Genomic DNA, 20,973 nt, shown 5'->3' on the forward strand with positions numbered 1-20,973 from the left:
AATGGACACACACATAAATATATCTCATTTAACTTGGCCATATTGCCGCTGCCGCCGCAATTGAAATATCTGGTAATTGAAATTAATTTTTGCCTTTGGTGAATTTTTTTTGTTTTTTTTTTTTTTGTTTTTTAATTCGCATCTCAATTGGCCACATAATGTTTTGTCAATTAGTTTGGGGTTTGAATTGTTTCATTTTTTTGTTTTTCATCTTTAATCATTGCTACAATTACGTACATAAATATTAATGCACATAAACATGTGTATGTGTGTGTGTGCGTATGAGTTTAATTTAATATGAAATTTATTTAATGGAAACACTTGGTATTAATTAAACGGTAATTTACTTTTTTGTCCGTTAAATTACGTCAATAACAAGATTAACATTTTGTTAATCAAAATTATGTAAATCGCGGAAATAATGTGAATTGGAGTCGAATATGTGATGTGTCTTACATTGATGGTAAGGCTCCCTCAAAAGGTCGAAATTTACAAAAAAATTTACTGCACTGAGAAGAAAGAATAATCCGATTTTGCTCGAACTTTGCAAATCCTAATATTTGCATCAGTGGTAGGTCAAGTGCGAAAATGGACAATATCGGGCCACTCCATCAAGTAACTCACACACAAAGGGTAAATATTTTTAATAATTATAACTCCTATAAAATGTAATATAAAATTCCGATTAGACACATGACAATATTTTTATTAACCCAAAGTCTGGTGTGGAGATGGATTATGTCGGTCCACACCTTCTGGTATCTCCCCCACAAAAGGGTCAACATTATCCATTGAATATCCATGAAGCTCATGAAACACGAAATTAACATCCGATTCCATTCAGATTGGCACGACATTTCTGTTAACACTAGATCTGAAGATGATAGAGATCGGAGCATTCCTTTTGATACCTCTCCCACAAAGGGTCACTGTTTTGAATAAAAAAAACGATTATAATATAGGAAATAGTACGATAATATCCCACAACTCCCTTTACTTCATCTAACATATTCTTTAATCGGATATAATTAAGATTCCATTCAGACTTGCCCCATCTCAATATTCCTATCAATAAAAGATATTTTAAATGGATGGTAGATATCGAACCATTTCTTCTGGTATCTCCTCCACAATGTGTCAAAATTTTGAATAACCAAAAACGATAACGAAATCAGCAATAAGCATCCAGTTCTCTTTATATTTTACACATTCCATTACTTTTATTCACCCAGGGACTGATGACTTTTGTCGGACATAAAACGTAAAATTGCTATCCGATTCCATTCAGACTTGGCACATCTCAATATTTCTATCAAAACAAGAGCTGTTATAAAGGTGGAAGAGATCGATCCATTCCTTCTGGTACCTTCTCCATAAAGGATCAAAGTTTTAAATAACCAAAATCCGCATCCGGTTATCTTTATATTTCACACATCCAATTATTTCTATTAACACAAGACCTGCTGTGAAGATGGAATATATTAATCTACTCCTTCTGATACCTCCTCCCAAAAAATGTCAAAATTTTAAGTATTCATGAAGCTCATAAAACGCGAAAAAGTACATCCAGTTCCATTCAGAATTTTCATATCTGAATAATTCTATCAACACAAGATCTGTTGTAAAGATGGTAGGGATTGGAACATTTCGTCTGCTACCTCCTCCACGAATGGCTCATAATTTTGAAAAACAAAACGGTAAAAGAAAGCGAAATTAGCATCCAATTCTCTTCAATCCCAGAAAGTGTCACAATTTTCAGTATTTATACCCTACACCACAAGGTGGTCAGGGTATTATGTCTTTGTGCATTTGTTTGTAACAGGGAAAAGAAAACGAGATAGACCCATAGTTCCTTTTGATGATCTGCATAGAATCACATTCTGAGTCGATTTATGCATGTCCGTCCGGCCGTCTGTCCGTCCGTCCGCCCGTCTGTCCATGTATTTTTGTAAACGCATTTATTGCCCTATCCAAATGAAATTTTTCACAAATCATTTGTTTGGCCCAATGACGAACCCTATTGAAATTGGAGATAATCGGTCAAAATTTAGATATAGCTCCCATATATTTCTTCGTCCGGTTTGCTTTTTATTGTGCACCAAACGTGTAATATCAGTCGGAATAGTGTGGAATTTTGCACATACAATCAGATTGGACCTGAAAATAAGTATGCCACATTTGATCGAAATCGGTTCAGATATAGCTATAGCTCCCATATATATTGATTTGTTAGTTTTGTCTTCCGCAGCCGTAATATGCACTCTGTAACAACAATATTTGGGGAAATATATCAAATACAGCTCAGAAATACATTTGCTAAATTTTATCGAGATCGGTTCAGATTTGGATATAGCTCCCATATGTAACTTTGTCCGATTTACCTTTGATTGTGCACCAAACGTATCTCGCCCAAATGGGATGAAATTTGGCACTTACGACCGAATTGAGTCTTGAAGCTAGTATGTCAAATTTGGTGAAGATCGGTTCAGATATAGCTATAGCTCCCATATATACTGTTCATCTGATTTGTCATATTTGTTATCCACAGCCGTAATATGCACTCCGTAACAACGATATTCAGGGAAATATATCAAATACAGCTCAGAAATATCTTTGCCAACTTTTATCGAGATCGGTTCCGATTTGGATATAGCTCCCATATATATTTTTATCCGATTTCAAATTAATTGTGCACCAAATGGGCAATACATGTCCGAATTTAAAAGATACAAATGCTTCGGCATATTTTGTCCTTTGAATTTGAAATTATAATTATAATCATAGCGTGTATGATTGAATTCTCCCATAAAAACTTTTAATTGTTATGCGGAGCTCAACTAAATTAGCAAAGTGGTGTAGGGTATCATAAATTCGGCCCCGCCCGACTTTTAAGACTTTCTTTACTAGTTTTATCTTTTATATCTTGCAAAACAAGTCAGCGGTTCTGCCAAATATTATCGAGAACGGCTCAGATTTGGATACAGATCCCATATATATCCTTAATCCGTTTCCAGGCATATTGTGCAAATAATGCTTAATATTAGCTCAAATGAAGTGAATTTCGGTAGGTACGTTTCCATTTGGTTCCGAAATGATAATTTTAGACATAACAAAGTATATATATTCTTGATCAGTGTAAAATTCTAAGATGATTTAGCCTGTCCATAAAGATAGGAAGCTAAAAATTTGAACAGATCAGTTTTTAGTCTATAGGCTGGTCAAGCTGGCCAATATAGGTCCACGATATCGTATTGCCCCCATATTATGGTACGCCCTGATATTCGGTATTTAGATGATTGTATCCAATTTTTTTAAATGAAACTGTCTGAACAGAAGAACTTCCTTCGGAGTACTTTACCCCTTTGAAGGGAAATGTCCATATTGGTCCACGATATCGTATGGCACACATACAACAATATTCGATATTTTGACGACATTATTCATCGATTTTTTTTCAGATTTCGTAATGGGAACTACAGTTTATGACAGAAAATTGTCTATACAGGTCCAGGTCTTCGTATAGGCCCCACATTTTAGTACCTCCCTATATTCGGTATTTTGATGACTTTAGCTACATTATTTACCGGATCCGTTTCAAGTTTCGTATTTGAATGTTGTAATGGCTTATTACAAAATTTGGTTATGTAGGTCCACGTCCTCGTATAGATCCCAATTCAAAGGATATATTCGGTATTTTTAGGATTTTACCAGAATTTTTAAAGGTTTTTCATTTTTTGAAAATTCTTAAATTCGTTCCAAGTGGTGGAAGGTATTCAAAGTACGGCCTGTCTGCACTTACAGGTTTTTTATTTGTTTTGATATAAACCTTCTCGAAGTGATACATGCACTCTATAGCAATGTTATTTGGTATGAAAGATAAAAATGTCTTCGTCAAATTAAGTGAAAATCGATTCAGAATTGTATATGCCTATATTAGTTCCCTCTGAAACCTAGTTGATAGGTGGCATTATTTACTTCACATAAATTATTTTGTTACGGGAGCTCTACTAAATTACCATAGTGATGTAGGGTATCATACAGCCGGCCCAGCCCGACTTTTGACCTTTCTTTACTGGTTTTATAGTGCGACACCTGAGTAAATGTAGCGTATCATACGTTTGACCTTTTCAACTTTTTTCATTACTTCTCGCAAACTATACGCGAGCCTTGTATGTGTCAATAACACTTTCCATCTATTTCAATTTTTTCTCGCTTCAATTAAAAAAGCTACAATTAAACAAAAAATGGTATAAATATTTCAATTTAATAAATTATTTAATATAACACCATTAGTGACATTTTTCAATGGTATTTGTGTCGAAAACAGCAACAACACATTTAATTTTTCATCAATTCTATGAATTTTCATAACATTTGTACAGATCGTGTTTTTTTTCGTTTTTTTTTTCTCTCTGCTCTGTTGTTATTTGGTTTCAAGCAAAACAGGATATTTGTTTAATTAATCATAGCTTATATAAATATTACTTGTACTGTTGAACTGCCTGCATTTGTTTTTATTATTGTTATTATTATTATTATTAATATAAATATGTTTGTGCGTCCTATTATTTTTGTATATAGTGAATATTAATAGTTTGAATCCAACCATCGGAGAGCCCACCAACGAACTAACACGATACAAGCAATTAGTACACAGCATGCACACACAAGTCTATATGTACATGTGTGTGTCATGAAGATTACGATGATGTTGGTGATTCATAATAGCTGCAGGTTAATAATCCATTTAATTACATTACATTTTTCAATGTGGTTTTTTTTTCGCTGATATTTTTAGCAATAACTCGATTAAAGGCATTCAGAAATATTTCACAGTTTGATACCGGCCGTCATTGGGGGGAACAAGTGTTGATGCTGCCATGCGATCATTTAAATGTCGGAAACTGTTGAATTCGCATCAGCGAATTGTGTTATATTGACTGATATAAAATCCATTTAATAACATTTATGATGTGTATATTTTTCATGAATGAATATGATTGCAGATTTCGCAGGGAATTACTATCGTTGATGATTGCGGGTTGATTTGGGAGATCGTGCTGTGGTGAAGATTGCAAGTAGAGATTAAATCAGAAGTAGTAAATTTTAGAATTTTAGGAAGTTGACACAGAGACCTTTCAAATACTAAAAATCCTTTGAGAGATTCGCCATATAGCGGACCTATGTTGACATTTTTTGTAATCAGAAAACATGCATGGTACGATATATCGGTACTTCATATAGCCCTCATATAACGGTACCTCCCCATATTCGGTGCTTTGATGATTTTCGCAACATTTTTTTAGAGATTTGTCTTAAAAATTTTAGTTGAAGTTCGTAATTGGGTCCAGCTCCGGTGCCGAAACATACCTCCCAAAAATTCGGTATTTTGAGGTATTTAGCCACATTATTCGCCGGAAGAAAAGTTTAATTTCGTAATGTAAGTTCGTACAGCCTGTGACAGAAAATTCGGCATGCTATACCACGTCTTGGTATGGGCTTCATATATCGGCACCTCCCTACAATCGGTATTTTGATGATTTTTGCGATATTATTCACCGGAATTGTTTCATATTTCATTTTGACAGTTCGTAACGGATACTTCAGTCTATGGCAGAAATTTGCCGATTTTTTATACCCTACACCATAGTATGGAGGCATTCCGTTTGTAACACCTTCTAACATATATTTTGGACACCACAAAGTGTATATATTCTTGATCAGCATAAAATTCTATGTCGATTTTGCAATGTCCGTCCGTCCGTCTATACGTCTGTCCGCCTATCCGTCTGTGAAAATCACTCTAGCTTCCGAAAGCAATAAAGTAAGTTGAAGTTAAAAATTTCCTTAAATGTGTATTATGTCTGCAGAACTTTTGGTATTGAAAATGGGCCATGTAGACCCACGTCTTCGTATAGCCCCCATATAACGATACCTCCCGATATGCGGTATTTTGATGATTTAGCGACACTATTCACCGGAATTGCTTAAAAATTGGTATTTGAGATTCGTAATGGATACTATAGCCTATGACAGAAAATTGTGTGTGCAGGTCCACGTCTTCGTATAGCCCCCATATAACGATACCTCCCGATTTTCGCCTTCGCCTTCGCCTTCCACGCCTTCGTATAACCCCTATACATCGGTACCTCCCGATATTCGGTATTTTTATGATTTTAGCGATATTATTTACCAGAATTGTTTCACATTTGGTATTTGAAGTTCGCAATGGATACTACAGCCTAAGACAGAAAATGGACTATAAAGGTCCACGTTTTCGTATAGCCCCCATATAACTGTACCTTCTGATATTCGGTAGTTTGATGATCTTAGCGACATTATTTACCGGAATTGTTTCAAATTCGGTATTTGAAGTTCGAAATGGATATTACAGCCTATGATAGAAAATTGTCTGCGCAGGCCCACGTCTTCGTATAGCCCCCATATAACAGATCCGCCTTATATTCGGTATTTTGATGATTTTAGCGACATTATTCACCGGAATTTTTCATACTTGTATTGGCAGTTCATAAAGGGGTACTTAAGCCTATGACAGAAAATTGCCGTGAAATCTTGATCCCTATTTGGGGAGGTACCAGAAGAAATTGTCCGATCTCTACCATCTTTATGACAAATCGTGTGTTAAAGAAAATATGGAAATATGCCAAGTCTGAATGGTTTCGGAGGTTATTTTGGCGTCTTTTGAACTTCTTGGATATTCAAAATTTTGACAATTTGTCGGGGAGGTACCAGAAGGTAATGGAATGTGTGAAATATGAAGAGAAGCGGATGATTATTTCGATTTTTTTTTTTTGGTTTTGGTTATTCAAAACTCTAACCCTTTGTGGGGGAGGTACCAAGAGGAATTTGATCTGATCTCTACCATCTTTATGGCAAATCTTGTGTTGATGGAAATATGCCAAGTCTAAATGGTTTCGGATGTTAATTTCGCGTCTTATGAGCTTCTTGGATATTCAAAATTTTAACCCTTTGTGGGTAAGGAACCAGTGGAAGTGGACCGATATATTCCATCTTCACACCAGACCTTGGGTTAATAAAAATATTCCAATGTGTATAATTTGAAGGCAATCGGACTCTTACATCACCATTTATAGGAGTTATAATTATTGAAAATGTTCACCCTTTGTGTGGGAGGTACTTGATGGAGTGGAGCGATACTTTTCACCTGACATAGCACTGCGGCAGATATTAGGATTCGCAAATTTGAGGAAAATTGGATTATCCTTTCTCTTTCTGTGCAATAAAATATTTTTTTGAAAATGTTGACTTTTTGTGGGGGATGTCCAAAGAGACTTAAACCATTATTTCGATGAGGCACGTATCAAGTGATATATACTCTGTCTAGCCATATGGTCATAAGTCAGGCCCAACTTTTTATACCCTCCTCCATTCAGAAACTTGGCTTATTGCAAAAATCTTTAAGATTTGGATGCTATATGGGGGTTGTACCTATATTGAAAATATTTTAGGGGAGACTAAAAAAACCAAATAGTCAACAAATGATCTTGGCCTTTGTGATATTTGTATTGAAAAATGCAGCTTATATCACCGAAATATTGAATATCTGGAGGTACAGTAATATGGGACTATGCCAAAACTTGAACCTACGCAGCTTGGATAGTCCTATGCAATGATGTTTTCTACAAGCTGGGAACACAAACTGCCAATTTACAGAAAATTCGAGTTAATATATCTTGACAAGGACCGTCAAAGGACCTTAATTCTGCCGGTACAGTTATTTCAATATTTCAATAGTAAAATTTTACAGACCTAAACCACATCTGAGTAAAAATTTATCAACCACTACTTACCGAATGTTATATGGAGGCTATGTAAAACGTAATAATAAAAATGAAAACATTTTGAAAAAAACTACATCTTATTTTATTGGAAATTGGAACAGAAACCTGCAAAGTATCGAAAATCAGCGTCAACTGTTGCATGAGAGCTATACGAGCTAAGCGTGAATCGACATGTTCAATTTTTAGCACAAAATAATCTACGAAAAATTTTAAGTTTAAATTCCAAGCTTTATATTTTTCTCCATCGAGATTTCATCAGAAAGACAGGAAGAATATTTCGAGGCATTGCATACTAAATGACAAATTTAAGATACCTATAATTAAAACTTTTCAATAAACTCAATATAATTACTATAAAATTCTACAGGAATATAAAATTCTTCACATATCTTAATTCATTCGATTCACCACTGTTCCCCCTTTAATATTTACCCCAAATTTTATGGGTGATTGTAAGCGGCTGTAACTATTTAATAGATCAATAAAAACTCGCCATGTTTATGCAAACGAAATTTAATGCAAATATTTCATTTTATTACGTCTCGACAGATGTAAACAATAATGAAAAGTAGCCACTGCGATATGTGCGAATGTATTGGCCGAACATATTGATCGATCAATAATAGTGTAAAATTTGGGGTAATAAAGCTAAACATTAAAGGAAATATACAAAAAAAAAAAAAAAAATAAATAAAAATAAAAAAGAGAGAACAACGCTATTGACTAACATATGGACGAATAACATTGGAATAGTTTGAAATTAGAAGCGATTGTATAAAGCTATGGGAATCTATGATGGCAAACGTTCTGTTCCAAAATCTTCAGGAATTTACTACAGGGTTGCCCATACTCGACGGACCTTTGGGCCCTTCGGGCCCATTCCAATCGACGAGGCTTGTCCGCAGGCAACGTTCTTTGCGTCGATTGAATTTTGTACGGGAACAAATTCAAATCACTGCGAATAATCCGTTGTAAAGTGGACCGAGCCATGCCCAACTGCTGAGAACGGCGTTTTTGGGATGTTCTTGGGGACCTCTAAACACTGGCTAGTACGGCAGCGATATTCTCGGCCGATCACCTTGGTCGACTTTTATATGGCCTCTTCGGATTAGAAAGAGCCTTACCAGTCGAAAATTTTTCGTATAAACGCTTAATGGTGTTCTTAGAAGGCGCACTTCTCACATTTTTTTAATGTTTTAAAAGCACGTTGAGGTTTCACAATTGACTTCTTGTAAATTTCAACTATTTCAGAGCGCTCGCGTGGCGTGTATTGGTTCATGGTAAAAATCTGCTTGAACTGACGCTTCAAACGCGGTATGTCATTAAGCGATGTGACATCTCTGTCAAATGTTATGGCGTTGCCAGATGGGTCCGTCGAATATGGGCAACCCTGTAGTTTTGCATTTTTTTCCGATATTATAAAAGAATCAAGTAAGGAAAGGTCAAAAATCGGGCGGGACCGACTATATGTTACAAATAAAGTTAATTTTGGGAATTAATGTGAAGTAGGTCATACCAACCATGAACCGAATAACATTGCTGTATAGTGCATGGTATGACTTCGACAAGGATACTATTAAATTAAAAAGAAAACGTTAAGTTCGGCCGGGCCGAAATTTTAATAACCTTCACCATTTGAAACGAATTTTTCAAAAAAATAATAATAAAAAAAATAAAATAAAATCCGTCGTTCTATATGACGACGTGGACCTGCATATGCAAGTTTTGTCATACGCCACTACAATATTAAAATGTGAAACTTCATCATCATCATCAAAATACCGAATATAGGGGCTACACCGAAACGTGGACCTGCACAGACAATTTTCTGTCATAGGCTGTTGTATCTATTACGAACTTCAAACACCAAACTTGAAACAATTCCGGTGAATAATGTAGCTAAAATTATCAAAATACCGAATATTGGGGGCTACCTTTATATGGGGGCTATACGAAGACGTGGACCTGCACGGACAATTTTCCGTCATAATCTTTAGTATCCATTACGAATTTAAAATTCCAAATTTGAAATATTTTCGGTGAATAACGTAAAAAAAAAAAAATAGAGAAAAATCATCAAAATAACGAATATCGGGGCACCGGTACATGGGGGCTATACCAAAACGTAGAACTACATAGCCCACTCTCAATACCAAAACAGACGGACGGAATTCGCTAAATCGACATAGAATTTTATGCTGATCAAGAACATATATTCTTTGTGGGGTCTAAAAGTTATATTTGGGCTGATGATGTATATCGATGATATATAAAAACTTGAACCGATCTCGATAAAATTTGACAGAGATATTTCCGTGCTGTATCTGATGGCTGTTATCAAATGTCATTGACTTTAACACCAAACACCAAATCGGATGATATATACATATATGTGGGAGCTATAGCTATATCCGAACCGATTTTCACCAAAATGTGAAGCACTTGCTTTTAGGCTGAATTCCGTCGGAAGATCTATCATTCAGTCAATTTCGGCAGATATTAGCCATTTGGTGCACAAAAAACCTGAAATTGGATAATCGATATATGGGAGCTATATCCAAATCTGAATTGATATTGACAAAAATTTAAACACTTATTTCAGAGGTGTATCTGGTACCAAAGATTATTGTTGTGGGGTACATATTACGCATGTGAGGGATTTAGAATCCCAAGTCGAACGAAACATGGTTATGGGAGCTATATCTGTATCTTAACCGATTTTCACAAAATTTGATGCACTTTTTTCTAGACTTAATTCAGTCGGAATTGCTAAGGTTTAGGTAATTTGGGCTGATATTAGCCATTTGGCGCACAATAAACTTCATATCGGATAAAGATATATATATTCGTGCTATATCCTAATCTGGTACGATCTCGATAAAAATTGAGGGAGATATTTCGAGGTCCATAAGTTATTTGGTACCTAATAACGTGCCAAAATTCAGGTCATTTTCAGGTCAGGCACAATTATATGGGAGCTATATCTAAATTTTTTCTAGACTCAATTCAGTCGGAATTGCCAAGATTAAAGTCATTTGGGCTGATATTTGCCACTTGGCGCACAATAAACTTCATATCGGATACAGATATTATATGCGAGCTATATCCTAATCTGGACCGATCTCGATAAAATTTGACGGAGATATTTTCGAGGTCCATAAGTTATTTGGTACCAAATATAATTTTTGTTGAGTGCATGTTCCGCATGTAAGGGACTTAAAACCTCTAATTGGATGAAACTTATATATAGGAGCTATAGCTATATCTGAAACGATTTTCTCGAAATTTTACGTACTTGCTTCTAGACTGAATTCGGTCGAATGTGCCAAAATTCATTTCATAGGCCATTTGGTGCAGAATTAACCGGAAATCTCTTGAAGATATATATGGGAGCTATATTCAAAACTGAACCGATTCTCAATAATTTCAATAGGGGGTCGTCCTTGGGCCAAACAAATATTGTTTAGAAAATTTCATCTCTATAGGATAATGAATGCGACATGTATTTTGTTCACAAAAATACATGACTGACGGACTGACATGCATAAATTGACTTAGAAAGTGATTCTATGAAGATCCTAAAATTTAACAGTGGGTCTATCCCGCATCCTTATCCATGTTAGAAACAAATGCGCACAGACATAATATCCTTACCACTATTTAGTGTAGGGTATAACAATTTTTGGAAAAATACTACTGATCGGCATATGGATGAATAAAGTCGGAAATTGGTTCGAGATTGGAAGCGAATGTTTGTAGCTATTCATATCTATAGTGGAGCTCTGTTCCAGAATATGCAGGAGTCTCCAAGTTTTCCAACTTGTTCAAAAAACTTGGATATCGTAATAATATTTTTAGAACACAGTAGCTTCTGAAAGAGAGCAAATGCTTGAAATATTCCATATAAAATGTTCAGCCTTCATGATCAAGGGTGGTGTTTACCTTTCAATGTTAATTATGTTTCCAATTTCCCAAATTTCCTTTTACTTAGATTTCTTAGATTTTCATTTTTTTAATTTTTTTTCTTAGATTTTCTCTTTGGCTCCTTTCCGGCGCGCCATTAACATCCGCGTTTTGCAGCAAAATAAATAAAAACAAGGTGTATTGCAGTTCAACAGTCCAGTAAATATTTCCTTTTCGGTTTCTTTCTCCTTCTCTCTTTCACTCTACCTCTCTCTCTCTCTCTCCCTGTCTCCCTAAAATATATATGCCATTAAGAAAACTTACTTGCTTTCGATGTTGCTGCTAATCCTCTTAAATGTTGAGATTTGCGATTGGACGAAGATCTAAAACGATTTCTGGCTCCGCTGCTGGTCGATGCTGTGCGTGAAAGACGATGATTATTGTCACTTAATTCGCCATTGCTGTCGCCGCTCAAAAATGAATTATTGATTAGATTGTCGTCAAATGTAAAGCCATCCATCCAATACATGACATGGTATTTTGTTGCAGTTGAAGAAAATTTTTGAAGAAAAACACTTCAGCCCCGAAAGAAGCTAGGTAAACCGTACAATTAGACAATGGCACACAGATACACACATTTTTGTCAGCCAACAAATGGCTTGTCAATAATTGGCTTTGATTTGAATTTTATTTTTATTTGAATTGATTTTTATTTCTTTCTTTGTTTAATTCCAAAATAATTTCATTTGATTGATACACAGAAAAACAGAAATTTCCTTTGTCATTTTTTTTTGATTTCTTCTCCTTTTTTTATTTGGAATGATATTGATTTTTCTTTGCTGTTAATCACATTTTTTAACAAGCGTATGTTATTTTTTTCCACTACACTTTATTTTTCTTGTTGTTGTTTTTTTTTATTTTCTCGGTTGTATTTGATTTTTAAGCCGAGCGATTTTCTTGTATTATTTTACGCGTTTTCATGCGCCATAACAAACTGAAAGATGATGTTTTGCTTTCAACGGCACACTGCCTCATTGAAATACAAACAGGGTGAAAAAAATCAATTTCTCAAATAAACCATCTAGAATAAGAATAACAACAACAACGACAACAACAAAAGTACTAGCAACAACAGCAGCAGTAGTAACACAAAATAAAACATGGAAAAAACAACATTGCGAACGATTTCGATAATTCCTATCGATCGATTTGTATTTTGTACAGAAATAAGAAAAAACACAAGCGTTACAGTGAAACTTGGGTAAAAACAACAAATAGAAAAAAAAAGTCACACACACACACCATCACACAGGGAGCCACAAGTTTTGCTGCCGCTGTTGATGATGTCGATTTTTGATAAATTTGCTTGTATAAATATGAATTGTTTACATTCTGAATTATGAACTATTTTTTTAGAACAAAACATGTGAATATGACTAGACGTCATTTCATTGATTGAAAATGATACTACTACATGATGCAAAAATGCCGATTTTTTTATATTTTTCCACAGTGGAGATTTTTAATCTGACTTCACACAAAAACTAATGAACCCTAATATTATCAGATAACCATTCAAAATGTTCTAAACTCTACTTTCATTTTGTGTAAAACTCGAAGATAAAAAATCTGCGGGACTTACGGAAAAAAATCCAACGACGAAAAACTAACACAAGTTCTGAAAAAAAAGTAATTTGATCTTAACAGCAGGGTAATCTTTAGTAAGATATCCACTTGACCAAAATTAAAAAAAAAAATTAAAAAAACAATAAGTTCGGTCGGGTCGAACTTTTAATACCCTCAAACATTGGTTAAAGAAAGATTCTTATATAAAATAATTTGAATTCAATCGTGTTCCACTTTAAACTACGAAACCGCTTGGATAATGCTTTTAAACGATTCAAACAAGTTAAAGAGTATCTGTCCGGTTTATTCAAATGTATAACCCCTAATTGAGTAGGTTCTGGAATAATGGGCCAATATTGGCCATTTCATATCGGACCTAAATAATATAATATAATATAAATATTGCGACGTGCCAGATTTGGACTATATTGGTAACTTCCTTCACTTTATATGACATATATGATAATTTTTAGAAAATGTTAACGTGCGTGTGCTACCAGATATAGTCGACAGAAGTATTCAATTTACATACTTCATCCAATACAGATAAAAATATTGGTATGGGTTAAATTAGAAGAAAATCGAACATGTATATTCAATTTATGTAAAATCATAAATTCCATATTCATCTCAGGTTTCTGTCAAAGAGAGATATATTTAGATATGGAAAGTTGTAAATAATCGCTGAATTGTATTGAAAATTGTGACCCTTTGTGAATGAGGTATTGAAAATTGTGACCCTTTGTGAATGAGGTACCAGAAGAGGTTCATAGATATATATCATCTGCACAACAGATATTATATTAAGCATAAAGTTTGTATTTGGCAAATTTGAGGAGAGTTGGAGGCTTATTTATCTTTCTTTGAGCCTTTGTGGGGGAGGTACCAGAAGGAGTGGACCGATATATCCCATCTTCACAACAGATCTTTTGTTAGTGAAAATAATGGAATGTGTGAAATATAAAGAGAACCTGATGATTATTTCGGATTTTATAAACGTTTTGGTTATTCAAAAATTTGACCCTTGGTGGGGGAGGTACCCGAAGGACTTGATGGAGAGGACCGATATTATTCATTTTCGCACCTGAACTAGAACTGACACAAATATTAGGATTTGCAAAGTTGGAGCAAAATCGGATTATTTTTTTTTTCTGCAGAAAAATATATTTTTTTTGAAAATGCCGATCATTTGTGGGGGAGATACTAGAAGGAGTGGATCGATATATTCCATCTTAACACCAGATCTTGGGTTAATATAAATATATGGATGTGTGAAACTTGAAGACAATCGGACTCTTACATCACATTTTATGAGAGTTGTAATTATTCCAAATTTTGACCATTTGTGGGCTAGGTATTTGGTAGAGTGGACCGATATTGTCCATTTTCACACTTGACCTAGCACTGACACAAATATTATGATTTGCGAAGTTGGAGCAAAATCGAATACTCCCTTCGAGAGTTATCGTGTGAACCAGCCAGACTGACAGACGGACGGACGGACGGACGGACGGACGGACATCGCTAGATCGACTCTAAATGTTCTGAAACGGATTTGGTCCAAAGAGACCTAGGGTTAGATCGTAGGACCCGTTATTTCGACTAGTCAGGTTTTGACCGTATCAAATGATATATACCCTCTGTAGCCATATGGCTGAGGGTATAAAACTGCAAAAGGTCAAACGCAATAATTTTTAAATTTTTATACCCTCCATCATAGTATCCGCCCGTCTGTGGAAATCATTCTAGCTTCCGAAAGAAATGAAATAGATTGATACAATTTTACTCAAATGTATATTGTCTGCTGGACTTTTGGTATTGAAAATGGGCCATGTAGGTCCACGTTTTTTGGTATAGCTCCCATATAAAGGTACCCCCGATATTCGGTACGTTGATGATTTGTGCGACAATATTCATCGCAATTCTTTCAAATTTCCTATTTGAAGTTCGTAATGGATACTACAGCCTAAGACATAAAATTGTCTGTCCAGGTCCACGTCTTCGTATAGCCCCCATATAAAGGTACCTCCCGATATTCGGTATTTTGATGATTTTAGCGACATTATTTACCTGAATTGTTTCAAATTTGTTATTTGAAGTTCGTAATGAATACTAACGCCTATGCCAGAAAATTGTCTGTGCAGGTCCACGTTTTATGACCTCCATGGTACCTCCCTATATTCGGTATTTTGATGATTTTAGCTACATTATTAACAGATTATTTTTCAAGTTTCGCATTTGAATATTGTAATAGCTTATGACAAAAATTGCCTACGCAGATCCACGTCGCCGTATAGACCCTAATATATGGCTACAATCGGTATTTTTAAGATTTTAACAGAATTTTGAACGAATTTTATTTTTTTGAAATTTGCCAAATTTGTACCAAATGGTGGAGAGTATTCACAGTTTGGCCCCACCGAACTTACAGCTGTTTTACTTGTTTACTATACTAATAAATCTTCATTTAATATTGTTTAAAAATTGTTTTTTTATTTTCATTTATTTTAACGACAATATTAGTTCAACCTAAAATGACTTCTTCACTTCTGAATTGCTTTGCTTTGTACTATTTCTACGAGTTTTCACTGTTTGTTTTATTTCTCTCCGGTATGTTTTCCGCTATTTCAATTATTGGTCTATGTAGGCAGACAGAATTAACAAGAATATATACTTTTTTTTCGTTTTGTCTTCGTTCTTTTTGTTCTTGTTATTCACTTGCCTCTAGTCTAATTTCCAATAGGTCTTTCAACGAACTAGCGTTAGTTGGTTAGTTAGTTCAATAGTCTAGTTTGTCTGAATTCGCACAAAAAAGAAAAAAAAAACCCACTCAATTCCATTGGGAATTGGGATACAAAAATTGTTAAGCTTTTTCATGTGCACAATGCGTAGTACTCCCATTCGGGCTTCGCCTCAGTGTTAAAGTGTGTTGCACTGTTTTGGTTGATATTTTGCAAATAAACCAAACCGAATGAAAACCCCATAGAAATAACTGGTCTCTTCTATCTTTCAAAGTAAAATAGACTTTGTTGCCTTTTAGCTTGTTTTTTTCTATTTTTATTTGCGGTTGCAGTTGTTATTTTTTGCGATTTTCAAATAAAAAATTTTGAAATATATTCACAAAGAGAAAAAAAGGTAACAGACCCCATTGACCTTTTTTTCCCAAACTTTGTTCGATTTATTAAAAGAGGATTTCCGTTCGGGGCAATTAATAAATCAATAACCTGCCGGTGACTACAAATATACAAATCTGAAACATTTCTTAAAATAACATATTTCGTTGGAAGGAACATTTAAAAATTCTTTATTGCCCCCCTTTTCGCATTTAGGACAAAGTAGTATAGTTAGGCGTAAATATAGAATCACGTATTTATTCTGGCGTAGATAATTGAAAATGTTTTTCTTTATTTGCAATAGCAACAACAACAACCACATTATTCCCTGGAGAAAAATTGTTCATTTAACAGCAGCGTTAGTCTGCATATATTCGAATGTGTAAATTTGCAAATTATTTAGACGTTTCTCCGATCTCTACGTCATTGATTTAAACTGTGAACACAAGACTACAGGAAAGCTTAATAGACCGAAATAATACTAATTAATGCTAATTTTGTCGACTTTCGGGTGAAAGAGGAAATTCGCTATTGGCAAGATGTTCCTAAAATAGCAAAGATATGGTGCTAGGCGTTATGATACGTCAATCTACCGATATATCCCATCTTCACAGTAGATCTTGTTTTAGTAGAAACAAGTAAAAAGCTGTAAGTTCGACCGGGCCGAACTTTTAATACCCTCCACCATTTGGTACAAATTTGGCAATTTCCAAAAAAAAAAAAAAAAAAAAAAAAATAAAAATAAATAAATAAATAAAAATAAAAATGATAAAATCCGTTAAAAATTCTGTAAAAATCTTAAAAATACCGAATGCCTATACGACGACGTGGACCTGCATAGGCAATTTTGTCATAATTTATTACAATATTTAAATGCGAAACTTGAAGAAAAATCTGTTTATAATGTAGCTAAAATCATCAAAATATCGAATATCGGGTGGTACGGTATATGGGGGCTATACGAAGACGTGGACCTGCACAGACAATTTTCTGGCATGGGCTGAAGTATCCATTACGAACTTCACAAGCGAAATTTGAAACAATCCCGGTAAATAATGTCGATAAAATCATCAAAATATCGAATATCGGGTGGTACGGAATATGGGGGCTATACGAAGACGTGGACCTACATGGCCCATTTTCTGTTTTATGCTGCAGTATCTATTACGAACTTCAAATACCAAATTTGAAATGATACCGGTAAATAATGTCGCTAAAATCATCAAAATACCGAATATCGGGGGGTACCGTTATATGGGGGCTATACGAAGACGTTAACCTGCACATATAATTTTCTGTCTTAGGCTGTAGTATCAATTGCGAACTTCAAATGCCAAATTCTAAACTATTCCGGTGAATAATGTAGTTAAAATCATCAAAATACCGAATATCGGGAGGTACCGTTATATGGGGGCTATATGATAACTTGGACCTACATGGCCCATTTACGAACTTAACCTGCCTACTGGCAAAATATACATGAGTGCAAAATTTTAGCCTTCTGTCTCAATTTGTTCGAAAGATAGCGTGATTACAACAGACAGACAGACAGACGGACATGGCTAAATCTTCTTAGAATTTTACGCTGATCAAGAATATATATAATTTGTTGGGTCTGACATGAGTATTTCGAGGAGTTACAAACGGAATGACAAAGTTAATATACCCTCCATAGTATGGTGGAGGGTATAAAAATTGGCTGTGTGAAATATGAAGAGAACAGGAAGCTTATGTCGTATTTTATGCTCGTTTTTGTTATTCAAAACTTAGACCATTTGTGGGAGAGGTACCAAGAGGAATTGCACAATCCCTACCGTTTTGTTAAAAGATCTTGTGTTGATAGAAATATTGAGATGTGCCAAATCTGAAATGAATCGGATGACAATTTCGAGTCTTATGAGCTTTATGGATTGACCCCTGTGGGAGAAGTACCAGAAGGTGTGGACAGATACATTTCATCTTCACACCAGACCTTGGATAACTAGAAGTATTGTGATGTGTGTAATTTAAAGACGATCGGACTCCTAATCACATGTTATAAGAGTTGTAATTATTCAAAATGTTGACCCTTTGTAGGGGAGGTATTTGATGTAGTGGACCGATATTGTCCGCACCTGACCTTGCACTGGTGGAAATATTGGGATTTGCAAAATTGGAGAAAAATCGGATTATCCATTCTCTTTCTGTGCAGTATACATTTTTTTCCAATTCGACCTTTTGTGAAGTATATACCAAAAGGTCGAATCTTCGAACTCGATTTAAGTTTGATAATAACATTACTTACAGATAACTCCTTGTGTAGAATTTCAGACAATGTCATTGAAAAATGTGACTAAAATCATAAAATCACGGAATATCGGGAGGTACAGTTATATGGAGGACATACAATGTCGAGGACCTATATAGACAAGTCTCTTTTAGGGGGTTAAGTACTCAGAAAGAACTCCTTATGTAGATTGTAAGCCAATTTCATTGGAAAACGTGGTTAAAATCCATCCGATTTAAAGTTCAACCTTTCTATGACCGCCGTACGCATTTGGATTTCCTTCTCACAAATTCTCGATATAATTGTATATTTGTAACAGGTATGTTAGCTTATTTTGAGCTGTGGTTTAGGGTATTTTATAGTCTTCCCCGCCCGTAAAGATTGTGAAAGTTCAATTAAAAATCCGAGACTCGTGGATCAATATTTTGAAAGTTTACATCAGGAGTGAGCCAGGATAGGTAACCACAAATGCTCCCCTAATTTTTACAATTTGTTAAATTTTTGAGCTTAGAATCCTTGGAAGGCGTGCATTTCAGGGATACCGTACCTTTGGTAAAATTACTGTCAAACATTGAGGGAATGCTTTCGTAAAAATAACGCTCAACCCAGTCATCAAAAGGCTTTTTAGTTCATTTTCTTCTAAAACGTCCAAAAACTCCATTATTATGAGCCATAATTTAAATTGTTTTGAAACTGTGTTAAAAACGACAAAGCTCTTCATATTTGGGAATAGTGTCTAAAGAGGAAATGTTACAAATCAAATATCATCATGAGTACCTCTACACACGAAATCTGTACAAATAGGATATAGCAACTCTGACAGCTTCGGCCTATATTTTAAGACTTTTAAAGAGATTTTGATTTGATCCACATTTTTTTCATAATTCTAATCTTAATTCTATTGATATCTTGAAATTTAGGATACTCCAAAGAAGATCTACAATCGAAATTGGGAATTTTGATATCGATGTTGTTATGTTTGTTGTTTGCTACAACTTAAGGTGTTGGATGTCATTTACAGATTTATACTCCTTTAAAATCGTTATCTCCTTAGATGGTTTATATGAAAATTTATCCTTTGATTTATTTTTGAGCTTTGTAGGATGTAAAGTTTCAGGCATTCATTCTATTATTTTCCAGATTATTGTTATGTTTCTAGGCATGCGCACTATGGCCTACACAAATACCAATTCTATTTTCTCTCTCTCTTTCAATGAATTTCCAATTAATCACTTAAGCTTTGTAAATTTCATGTCGACGTCAACATCAACTTGTTTTGCTATAATTTTCAACAGACATGTCATCGCCAATAGAGTCACCTAAAACAATAACACACTTGCGTTACCGCTCATTTAGACGGCTTTGTCTGGCCGGCCAGGTATTCTGTTGACGTTGTTCTTTTCGTTTTTTTTTTTTTTGTTATTTTTCTTGTATATGTTTTAAATACTTTTGCTTTTAATATTATTTTCTTGTTTATGTGGGCTTTTTTCGTTGTTGTTGTTTTATTTGCACTTTCAACACTTTCGTTTCATGATGAGGTTGTGAATGTTGATGATGATGATGATGGGTGCGTTCTCTCGTTCACTGACCACAGAAGTAGATAAAACGAAAAAAAAGTGTGGTATGAAGTGGATTTCTTTTTATGACATGTAAAAGTGTTTGGGTTGATGGTGGATGTCACATTATTTTGGTTTTAATTTGGTTTAATTTAATTGTTATATTCCAAAAAAGTAAACTATTTTAAATTTTAATTTTATAACTATTTGAATTTAAATTAAATAAAAAATATTTTTTATTTTATTTTTACTATTATTATTACAATTGCTATTATTATTATTATTATTATTATTATTATTATTATTATTATTATTATTATTATTATTATTATTATTATTATTATTATTATTATTATTATTATTATTATTATTATTATTATTATTATTATTATTATTATTATTATTATTATTATTATTATTATTATTATTATTATTACATTTATTATTGTTATTATTATATTATTATTATTATTACTATTATTATTATTATTATTATTATTATTATTATTATTATTATTATTATTATTATTATTATTATTATTATTATTATTATTATTATTATTATTATTATTATTATTATTATTACTATATTTTTTTAAATTCAAAATTTTAAACCATTTTGTTAAAAGGAACATATTAATTACAAACTTGATTATTGTTCAAGAGCTTCAACAAATATTTATAAA

General features: G+C 34.0%; 1 protein-coding gene across 2 annotated transcripts in view; it reads right to left on the reverse strand.

The window, feature by feature from the left end:
* The window catches only part of LOC101894590 (mucin-5AC), an 89,025-nt gene that overhangs the window by 64,824 nt on the left and 3,228 nt on the right, over window positions 1-20,973 (reverse strand). Inside the window, exon 2 of one of the 2 annotated variants that reach the window (XM_011293413.3) lies at window positions 12,051-12,752. In XM_011293413.3, the coding sequence (XP_011291715.1) occupies window positions 12,051-12,255 (205 nt within the window). In that variant the 5' untranslated portion in view covers window positions 12,256-12,752. Of the gene's footprint in view, window positions 1-12,050; window positions 12,753-20,973 lie in introns of those variants that run through there. The other variant, XM_020036096.2, reaches the window with a different exon arrangement.

Source organism: Musca domestica, unplaced genomic scaffold (genome assembly GCF_030504385.1).
Source record: "Musca domestica strain aabys unplaced genomic scaffold, Musca_domestica.polishedcontigs.V.1.1 12, whole genome shotgun sequence".
In the NCBI taxonomy this organism is placed as follows: domain Eukaryota; kingdom Metazoa; phylum Arthropoda; class Insecta; order Diptera; family Muscidae; genus Musca; species Musca domestica.